Source organism: Panthera onca, chromosome F1 (assembly GCF_046562875.1).
Source record: "Panthera onca isolate mPanOnc1 chromosome F1, mPanOnc1 haplotype 2, whole genome shotgun sequence".
NCBI classification, from domain to species: Eukaryota; Metazoa; Chordata; class Mammalia; order Carnivora; family Felidae; genus Panthera; species Panthera onca.
The window spans coordinates 66,778,648-66,789,959 of NC_138355.1; the positions used below are offsets into that span (position 1 = coordinate 66,778,648).

At 48.0% G+C, this 11,312-nt stretch overlaps 1 protein-coding gene across 2 annotated transcripts in view; it reads left to right on the forward strand.

Moving 5' to 3' along the window:
* Window positions 1-11,002, forward strand: part of SLAMF1 (signaling lymphocytic activation molecule family member 1) — a 32,815-nt gene extending 21,813 nt beyond the window's left edge. The window contains exons 5-7 of one of the 2 annotated variants that reach the window (XM_060644529.3): window positions 2,360-2,433; window positions 8,818-8,910; window positions 10,275-11,002. In XM_060644529.3, the coding sequence (XP_060500512.1) occupies window positions 2,360-2,433; window positions 8,818-8,910; window positions 10,275-10,355 (248 nt within the window). In that variant the 3' untranslated portion in view covers window positions 10,356-11,002. The remainder of the gene's footprint in view (window positions 1-2,359; window positions 2,434-8,817; window positions 8,911-10,274) is intronic. The other variant, XM_060644530.3, reaches the window with a different exon arrangement.
* The last annotated feature ends 310 nt before the right edge of the window (window positions 11,003-11,312 follow it).

An 11,312-nucleotide genomic window follows, 5' to 3' on the forward strand; every position in this document is an offset into this window, starting at 1 on the left:
GCTGGGTAACGGAATCAGTGAGGTCTCCCCTGCAAAACAGGGGTGAAGTTATGTAAGGTGCGGTGTTGTGGGGGTCCAGGAGTCCATACGCCCAAAACACCGAATACGGGGGTGTCCACGGAGAGACGGTGGGACACGGACAGATGCACGACAGATGGACAGATACATACACACTAGACAAGTCTCATAAGGGAGTGAATTCAAACACCAGTGGTTTAAGTCCTATCACCAGCAGATGTGGCACGGGCCGCATCTGGGAACAGCACTCGGGACAAGCCCATGAAGCCTGGGTAACAAAGGACAACTTTGTCCTTCAGGCCACGGCTGGAAAGGACGTTAGACATTCTCCATCCGAATTTTACGGTTAACGTAAGAGAAGAGACCCAATTCGGTGGCAGGTGCTGTCCAATGCCACTCAGCTAGTGAGGAGTAGGGAGTAGCTACCCTCATTCTAAGGCCACGATGAACATTTTCATTCGGCCCCAGGGCCTCCCTGACTGAGCTGAGTTGAGCTGGCTCTCAAAACCTGCTCTGGAGCTAGGAAGGACACTGTGCAACCGAACGATCTTGAACGATCAGTGTTTCTCTCGGACGCGGCGTTTCAGCCTCCCTTCTTCCATCTGTCTGAGCGTTCGGGGCTGTCCCCACAATCACCCGTTTGGGCCACAAGCTGACCCGAAGAGTCGAAGTCCCTCAAGACGGGTGTCTGTTCTCCCACGGACTGAGCACAGGCCAGGGCGGGCGCGGCTAACTTTGCAAACACTCTAACAGACCCAACCTGTGCCCCCCTCTCATGACCCCGTCTGTCACCCCCAAGCCCCAGCCTCCGTTCTGCACACGCGCATTCACGCACACTGGGCAGCCAGTATCAATCCTGGCCAAACAGTAAAGCCGGGACCACTAGGCACTCCACGCACGCCCCCCACCCCCGGACACAAGCACACCCTACGCGGACGTTCTTTGAGAGCTTTGAGCTTCCCCTTCTGCTCCAAGGATCATATATTCTCATGCGGCACCTTCTAGCACCTTCACCGCATACATACATTTTCGGCCTTCCCCTTCCAAATAAAAGCGTACCGCTCCTCGGTGCTATTCCCTCAGGGACTGGCTCCTCATTTTTTTTAAGAGGATCAATTGACTGGCGTTAAAATAAGTCCAACCTAAAGACCCTGTGTGATTTCCTCTGGGTCAAGCCTCCATTGCTTCTGCCTGGACTTGGCAAGAGTCCCCAAATTACCCTCCATGCTTTAGTCTGGCACTTTCACCACGCTTCTCACCGCTGCACGAAGCGCATAAAGAACACCAGAGAACACGGGCGCCCGGGGGGCTCAGTCGGTTGAGCGTCCTCGGCTCAGCTCAGGACTTCCGGTTTGTGAGTTCGAGCCCCGGGTCGGGCTCTGTGCTAACAGCTCAGAGCCTGGAGCTTGCTTCGGATTCTGTGTCCCCGACCCCCTTTCTCTCTGCCCCTCCGATGCTCGTGCTCTGTCTCTCAGGCTGCAGGTATGCGACATGCCTGTAATTGCACAGGGTCGGTCTGGAAGGATATATGTCGAACTTAAAAGCGATCGTTTCTGGAAATGAAATTGCCTTGGTTGGGGTGGGGGGGGACGAGGGATGTACTTTTGACCTTATGCAATTTTAATTTTTGTAGTGAGGACGAATTATTTTCATAATTTAAAAAGACGAAATTCAAAAACTGGTTAACTGTTAAAGTGTCCTGCAATGACTTAAATTCCGGAGACCCTAGGCTCTGAGCAAAGTTTCCGGGTGGTGGGTGTTCGAATGACGCTGTCCCTTTATTTTCCCATCAGTCCCCGGGGGATCATCCGTCTGGTGCCCCCTTCCTCTACACACGCACAAAGTGTCCCAGAAACAGAGGGTTGAGTGAGAAAGCTGAACCAAGCACCGTGCCACAAGTGGGAGAATATGCAAGCATCGTAAGCCCCGTCCTCAAAGCACTTAGAATCCTGGGAGGAGACCAGATACGCACATTAAACAACAGAGATTAAAATAATTGAATGGCATTCCAATTCCATGTAACACATACTGGGAATTTTCTATGGACCAGGCACTGTTCTAAATACTTGACAGATAACATCTCATGGGACCATCACAACAGCCCTGTGGGGGAAGATACTTCAGTCCCATTTCTCAGAGAAATAGAAACAGAGAGATCAAGGAACCAACCTCATGTCATGTGACACATATACAGGGGGTTTGGGACTTGGTGTTTGTTCCTTTGGTACTCCTGGGGAAGGGGGGGGGGGTATGAGGTGGGGGGGGTAAAGACCACATAGGTCTGGGTGGAGTTCTCTGGGTAGGCCACAGAGAGATAACCACTGTGATTTCTTTTCCCCAGGTAAAGCAAATCATTACCAGCCAACCACAGAAGCAAAAAGCCTTACTATCTATGCCCAAGTCCAGAAATCAGGTGTAAGTTCTAGACTTTCTTTGTCCGGGGTGGGCCTGTCGTGTTTCCGTGGGATTCCTGGCCAGTCTGTCTTGCATGCCTGACGTTCATGGTTCTCCATGGGTTCCGGAGCAGAGGAAATTAGGGAAGCAGAAGTCAAGAACAAGAGCTCTCCAAAAAGGCATTAAACTTCAATGTCCGATGGGGCTATTTATTATTTGAAATGATGAAAACACTGGGTAACCTGGGCATCTGTGTCTTCATAGGGGAAGAACGAGGAAGCAAGAAACCTACGATAGACGACTCCTCTAGCCGTGGGTCCCTGTTACCTAACTCGCCCTTCTCAAGAGACAGGGGGGCAGGCCTGAGGACAGAGGGAAGGTTTGGAGAGGCTGTGGTATGATGTGTTGGTCTGATGCAAGTGTAGGAGTTTGCAAAGCACCATAGAGACAGGGAAGGAGGAGTTGAGGATTCTGGCTGGACAGATGGCTAGTCATGATAAAGTCAGGATGCAGCTATGTTAGAAGTTAGAGGGAGGCGAACGGAATACAGTTAGCCAGGAAGATATTCTAGTTTTTCAGACGTGAAGGCAATGCTAGGTGATGTACAAGGCAGAATCTGGTCATGCAGAGGAAGCAAATTCTGGAGTAAAGGGCATGAAGGTGAAGACAGCTTTAACACCTTGGAAAATTGCATCAGATGGGAAGGCATTTCTGATAACCAGGGATGGGCTCTTGGACGAAGCTCTTATTTCTGCTGCCCCCTGGTGGCCTGGAGGGTTTAATACATAGGCCATCACTATGTCTGACAGCCAAGTTCCATTTGAAAATGGGAGACCTGGGGCACCTGGGTGGCTCAGTCGGTTGGGCGTCCTCCGTTGGCTCAGGTCATGATCTCATTGTTCATGAGTTCGAGCCCTAGCATGGGGCTCTGTGCTGACAGCTCAGAGCCTGGAGCCTGCTTGGAATTCTGTGTTTCCTTCTCTCTCTCTGCCCCTCCCCTGCGCATGCTCTGTCTGTCTTTCTCTCTCTCAAAAATAAATAAACAAACAAACATTAAAAATAGGAGAGTCCTGGAGCACCTGGGTGGTTCAGTCGGTTAAACTTCTCACTCTTGGTTTCGTCACAGGTCATGATCTCACGGTTTGTGGGTTCAAGCCCCACATCGGGCTCTGTGCTGACTGCACAGAGCCTGCTTAGGATTCTCTCTCTCCCTCTCTCTCTGCCCCTCCCCTGCTTGCTCTCTCTTTCTCTCCAAATAAATAAACTGAAAATATGTGTGTGTGTGTGTGTGTATATGTATATATGTATAGGAGAGTCCCAGGAGCAACCTCTCCCTTGCATTTACATGCTTAGATGGCCAGCGTCAACTTTAGCCTTCCCTGCCCACTCCGTCTGATGCTGCTGGCGTCTGTCTTCTTACTGTCAGGTATGACACATATACGAAGTGTGACTGTCGGCTCAGCGAATTACCCCATTGTGGAGTCTAGTAAAGCAAACCCTCCCGCCTTGCTTTTCTCCAACAATTTTTTGACTCTTCCCGACCCTTTGCCCTGACACGTGTATTTCAGAATCAGCTTCTCAAGTATCACAAAAGGGGGGAAAAACCCAGTAGGATTGCATTGAATCTACACATCCATTTGAGGAGAAATTACGTCTTTCAGTCTCGAGTGCTGTATTACCGTATTAACTACCACCCAGATCAGGGAACAGAACATTGCCAGCAACGCCCACAAGACCTCCTAGTGCCCACCCCCTGGTCTCTAGTCTCTCTCCCCTCGCCAAACATATCGCTATCCTGACTTCTAAAAATATGCTTTAGCTCTCTCTCTCTTCCTTTAACTTTATAAAAATGGAGTCCTGCCGTATTTTTCCTCTTGGGCCTGTTTTTGGTTTTGTTCTGGGCTTTTTGGGTTTTTTGCTCGATATTACTTTCACGAGATTCGTATGTCTTTGTGCTCGGTATATAATACGTTCGTTTTCGTTGCTTCATTTATAGAATATCAGCATACGGATATACTAGAGTTTACCTAGTTGACGATTGATGGACATTTGGGTTATTTCCAGTTTGAGACTATTATAAAAATTCCAGCCATGAACATTCATATGTGTGTCTCTTGGTAGATACGTGCAGATATTTGTGTTTGGTATGTACCTAGAAGTAGAATTGCTGAATCATAGAGGATGCATATCCTCAAATTGGCTGCATAAGGCCAAACTTTTTTTGCAAAGTGAGTGCACCAATTTTCTTTTAGGCCAGCTATGCCTTCTAATCAAAACTGGGTGTTATTGGCCTTCAAAGAAATTGTTTTCATGTTTATTCATTTTTTTTTTTTTATTTTTTTTTAAATTTTTTTTTTTTTCAACATTTATTTATTTTTTGGGACAGAGAGAGACAGAGCATGAACGGGGGAGGGGCAGAGAGAGAGGGAGACACAGAATCGGAAACAGGCTCCAGGCTCTGAGCCATCAGCCCAGAGCCTGACGCAGGGCTCGAACTCACGGACCGCGAGATCGTGACCTGGCTGAAGTTGGACGCCCAACCGACTGCGCCACCCAGGCGCCCCACATGTTTATTCATTTTTGAGAGAGAGAGAGGCACAGAGCCCGAGCAGGGGAGGGGCAGAGAGAGAGGGAGACACAGAATCCGAAGCAGGCTCCAGGCTCTGCAGTGTCAGCCCAGAACCCAGCATGGGGCTCGAACTCACGAACTGTGAGATCACGACCGGAGCCGAAGTCAAACGCTTAACTGGCCGAGCCACCCAGGCGCCTTTTAAATTTTGGTCATTGGGTGTGTCTTTTTATAGCTTTATTTTAAATTTCCCTAATTATTAAGGAAGCTGAACAACACTTCTTATGTTTATTGGCCATATTAATATCGTCCTTCTTGAAGTGCCTGTTAAATCTCTTACCCATTTTCCTTTGAACTTCAGGCTTTTTAGAATGGATTCGTGTAAGTTCTTTAAATATTTTTAGCTTTTTGGCAGTTACATGTTAGCAGATACCTTCACCCATTCTGTGGCTTGCCTTTGCAATTTCTCGGTGATACCTTCTGATAAAGAAAAGTTGTTAACTTTAGTGTAGAACAATTCAGTAGCCTCTTCCTTCATAGATGGAGCTTTGTGTCCTGTTGGAGAAATCTTTTTCTCTCCTCCCGGGTAATGAAGATATTCTCTGTCATTCTAAAGACCCTACGGCTCATCTTTCACATTGTATCTGTTATGTACCTGAAAATGAGTTTTGAAGTATGGAGTGAAATGGGTCAGGTTTCGTTTTTCTCCAAATGGATGTCCTATCAACCACGTTTCGAAAAGATTGCCCTTGTCCCCATCCCACTACCAACCACCCCCCCCCCCCACCCCCCCGCCCAGTGCTACCTTCATCACAAATCAAGGCTCCACATAGTGGGGATCAATTTTTTTTTATTATTATTCTCTTTTTGCTCCATTGGCTTGTTCATTTGTGCTTGTGCCTGGACCATACTGTGTTCACAAACCGGTCATTACAGATTCATTCTAAGTTTGATATCTGGTAAAATGTCTTCTCCCTTGTTCTTGTTCTCCCTCAAGAGGTTCTTGGCCATTTTTGGTCCTCGGCATTTTCATAGATACTTTAGATTCAGTTTGTCAAGTTCCACCTAGAAATCCTGCTGGAATTTTAATCAGAACTGCACTGATCACTTGAGGAGACCATACGTGTTTATAACATTGATTCTTTCCATTCGCCAAATAATATATCCTTTCCATTGTGTCAATCTTTTTTAATTTCTCTAAACGAAGTGTTGTAGGTTTTGTAAGAGGACTTTCCCATCACAGTTTATTACTTGGCGTTGGAACAGTTGATATTTTGAATATTGTCATCTTTTTAAAAATCTTTAGTTTCTGTATATTATTGGTACATAGAAATACAATTCATTTTTATATTTTAACCTTATATTTGCAGCATTGCTAAACTTACTTAAAATTCTAGCCATTTGTCTCTAGATGACTTGGGTTTCCTCTGTACACAACTATACCATCTGTAAAAAAAAATACAGTTTATTTCATTTTCAAATCACGTAACTTCTCTTCCTTCTTGCTTTACCGGCTGAGGTACCTGGTCCAGTATGGAATGGAAGTGTTAATAGGAGGGTCCTTGGATGGTCCCAAACTCACAAGGGACACTTTCAATATCTGACCATTAGATATGGTTTTTGCCGAAGGTTCTTACAGCTGCCGTTCTATCTAATTGAGAATGTTTTCTTCTACGGCTGGTTTGCTAAGGAATCGATGTTGAATTTTATCAACATTCTGCATCTATTGATATGATCTTATGGATTTTTAAATTTTTATTTCTGAAGCGTTTTTGATTATTTTATTTTATTTTTAAAATTTTATTTACATCCAAGTTAGTTAACATATAATCTAATAACCGTTTCAGGAGCAGAAGTTAGTGATTCGTCGCTTACATACAACACCCAGTGCTCATCTCAGCAAGTGCCCTCCTTTAATGCCCATCCCCCATCTAGCCCATCCCCCCACCCAACACCCTGCCAGCAACCCTCAGTTTGTTCTCTGTATTTAAGAATCTCTTATGGTTTGCCTCTCTTTCTGTTTTTATCTTATTTTTCCTTCCCTTCCCCAGTGTTCTTCTGTTTCATTTCTTAGATTCCACATATGAGTGAAATCATATGATATTTGTCTTTCTCTGACTGATTTATTTCACTTAACATAATACATTCTAGTTCCATCCATGTTGTTGCAAATGGCAAGATTTCATTCTTTTTGATCACCGAGTAATATTCCATTGTGGATAGATATATATATATATATATATATATATATATATATATATATATATCATGTCTTCTTTCTCCATTCATCAGTCAAAGGACATTTGGGCTCTTTCCACAATTTGGTTATTGTTGATAGCGCTGCCATAAACACTGGGGGGCATGTGCCCCTTCAAATCAGCATTTTTGTAGCCTTTGGATAAATACCTACTAGTGCAGTTGCCGGGTTGTAGGGTCGCTCTATTTATCTCACGAGCCACACTGATTTGTAAAGACTATCCCACTTTTGCAGTCCCGGAATACAAGCAATGTAGTCTGCTCCTTTTAAAATACTTCTGGGTTTTATTTCATTAATATTTTCTTAAGAGGGTCCTGTTGTTGTCCTGTTTAGGTTTCCGAGGGGAATTGGCCTGCAATTTTCCTTCCTTGTAACTGCCTGGTGAGGTTTTGACACCAAGATTATGAGTGGGAGCTGCATTTCTTACAGCGTAAGAAATGTCTACGGACTTGGTGGCTTAAACCAGAAAAAGCTATTCTCCAGTCGTGGAGGCCAGAAGTCCAAGTTGAAGGTGCTGACAGGGCCACGCTCCCTCTGAAACTTACTTTTCCTCTTCTAGCTTCTGGTGACCCTGGGCATCTTTGGCACTGGTTGGCTTGTAGCTACAGAACTCTAATTTCTGCCTCCCTCTCTGTGTCTCTGGGTTTTCTCCGTCCCTGTCTCTTCAGAGGGAGACACCCTCTGAAAGGGAGATGCTCACCCTTTCTCTCTGTCTCAGAAAACTGAATAACATTAAAAAAAAAATTTAACAAAAAAAAAAGGTCTGAAATGGGCTCTGTGCTGACAGCAGCAAGCCTGACACGGGGCACAAACACACGAACCATGACGTCATGATCTGAGCTGATGTCGGACGCTCAACCAACTGAGCCACCCAGGCAGCCCCTCTCCTTTCCCAGACTTCTTAACTTCTCCCCCGTGCCTCTAAGTCGGTGGGACTCCTGGCTTTGATACTTCATGCACGTGCACGTAGGAAAGTGTGAAGTCTTTCTGAGCCTTAGCGTCCCCATCGGTGACGTGTCGCTACGAGATTTAACAGAGTGCATGTGAGCCCGATGTGGCATCTGCAGAAAAGTTCGTAAACTGGCACCTCTGGATATGTGTGCCTATTGTTAAGTTCAGTACTTGGACGGGAAAGAGAAGTCTCGGGAAACCGTGTCAGAGGAAGGAATAGTACAAACAGCAGTGTGGGAAGGGATGAGCTAGCTCTGTGTGCTGTAGGTGACAGGAGCGAGACAGATCTTATGAAGACCCCGTTCCCTCCAGCTGCCCTGGTGGGAGCCACGGCGATGCCAGTTCACCATAAGGAAGACTTTTAAGACATCTGGGAGGAGCTCATGGTGACGTGGGCTGCCTCACCAGACTGTGAGCTCCGCAGTGTCGCCTGGGGCGTCCAAGCAAAGCCCCGAGAGCTGAATTCCAGGGAATTTGGAGGGACCTTTCCACCAGGGAAGGTGGCTGGGCCAATGGCCTCTGGGGGGCTTTCTAGCTCAAAGCTTCTGGACCTTGGGCTTCTCCATGGGGCGGATCTGGTGGAATCCACTGCCCGGCTGATTTCCTGCTTTCTTTGCTTCTCTTCTAGTCCATTCAGAAGAAACCCGATGCCCCGTCAGCTCAGGACCCCTGCACCACCATTTATGTCGCTGCCACAGAACCTGTCCCAGAGCCTGTCCAGGTGAGGAACCGGTCTGGGCCTCCTCTCTGCAGGGAGGGAAGAGGCCGTCTCCTGAAGCGGAGAAGGCAGGCCCTGGCACGTGGGTCACCAGGAGCCTCTGTGGCTGCGGGACTTCCAGGAGACCCCTCCTGGATGCTCACTTGGGGACACAGCTCTCTCCGTTCCCTAGTGTTTCCCTGAGGGTCGTCCAAGAACCCCATCGGCATCGGCATACATGTATTTGCTAAAAATTCATTTTCCGGGGGCTTTCTACCGGGTCAATCAGAATGTCCACACTGAGTGACCAGGCATCTCTACATTAAACAGCAACCTCCCCAGGTGGTCCCAGAGCACTTTGACATTTGGGATTTGCATCTTGCATCCAGGAGTCCGGCTGCAGAACAGAATCACGGGGCGGGGGGGCGGGGGGAGCTTTGTTAAAAGGCTTGGGCCGAGGCTCCATCCAGTCCCATGTCACCAGAAGGTCTCAGAGTGGCACTCTGCCTGGCGTGAGCCCAGAGGACCCTGTGGCGTGTGGCCCAGACTGAGCCTCGCCGGCTCCCCCCCACTGCAAAATGACCATGGATTAAACTGGCTTGATGGGAACTATGCCTTTTCCTAAATGGACAGAAATTCTGGGCTGAAATCTTGGCTCTATATTAAGTAAAGCATTTTCTGAGACAATTGAGGATCAAAAGGCCACAGAAATGCTTCCACTCGCCCCCTGCCTCAAAGCTCCCACAGCCGGACAGACACCCGGAAATGCCTGGGAAGATGCCCCGTCTGCATCGGGACTCTTTTCTGAGGACGCTATCCTATCCAATGGGGAAAGTGAACACAAGGATCTGGCTTTAAAAAGTTTTAAGAAAGAATACAGATTTTTAAAGAAGTTTTCTTCATCGAAGCAGTCTGTTATATTTCACATTTTACAGCAACCCCCCCTGAATTCTTCCATTCTTGTCTTTCTTTCTCTGTCTCTCGAGTGCACTTGACCTAGAAGACGTCTTTGCCCCAAGTCCTTGTCTCCTCTCCCTTCCTGTGGGCTGCAATCTTTCCTTCTCCCTTTGGGTCTCATGAACCCTTTCTAAACCTCAGTAAATCAGAACATCTTGGCTTCCCCAAACCGTGACCCGCGTCCAACCTAGAGCAGAGCCAATGCTTTTCCTTCTAAGTCAGGGGCAGGACACAGAGCAAAGGGGGACATCTCTCCTGGTCCTCCCGGTGGTGACTGTTGGTTGTGTGCGCACACCCGGGAGGGAGCTGGAGCCCCGGGGCGGAGGGGACGCTGGCAGTGGGGGACCCGAGTGCCGTCCCCGGCAGGTCCCCACGCCCCCTGATACGTGAGACCCTCTCCTTTTACTAAGCAGCACGGTTTCCGTTTGCAGCCTGTGAAGCCAGTGCCTGAACCCACAGACCTCTGTTTTGCCCTCAGGAACCGAAGTCCATCACAGTCTACGCCAGCGTGACACTGCCGGAGAGCTGACCCCAGAGACTCAGTGAGGGGACTTTCCGCAGCAACGTGGAGGGGCCCGGATAAGCACCGCGCGTGGCCCCAGGTCCCAAGCTCCCCGCGACGCTGTGCACATCTGCCTTCTTCTCAGATCGACGCCCTGGTGATGCTTCTTCCACAGCCACCCGTGGGATGGACGAGGGGCCGAGGCTTTCCAGGCACTCAGCCTGTTCCTCGGGGCTCAGGCCCGGAACAGAGACCTACCTGGCGCAGCTTTCCAGCTCTGTGGTGTAGCAGACGGAATGAGTCACGTGGGTCCCGTGAGCTCAGTCCTCCAGGAGTCTTGCCCCTTGCCCGGACCGGACGATAAGAGCCAAAGGCGGGAAGCTGGGGCCCCCAGTGCCTCCCAGGCAGCTGCCCACCAGCCACGAAGCCTGGGACAGCTCACGTGCCTATGCCTGGTCCTGGGAGCCGACCCCGCTCCCCACGCAGCCCCGATCAGGGCCCTGTGCCTCACTTTCTCCCTCTGGACGGGCAGTGAAGGGTGAACTCCTTATTGTAGGTAGAACACTCTGGGATTATTCAATGAAAGAAGCTAATAGAGTCAGTACTTTATTTGCAAAACCCGGAAGCTGAAGGGTCAATAAACCGACAGCAAGACTGTGAAGTCTCTGAGCTTTGAATGATGGAAGGAAAATCACCTAAGAGTCTCAAAAAATTACAGGGTATTTAAGTATAATATTATAGAACATATAAATATATATACTTATATATGTGATATTTAAGTATTTAAGAACTCTGAAAAAACGTTCCATGCAGATGGCATTAGGTTTAAAGAAACGTGACGAGAGTTGGCGATGACACCGTTACAGAGGAATTCAGAATTATCAGAAGTGGCCCCAGGCTGATCTTTCACTTCTCCAAATGATTTTTGAATCCCTGTTTCTCTGTTGACTCCATTGAACAGCAGTGT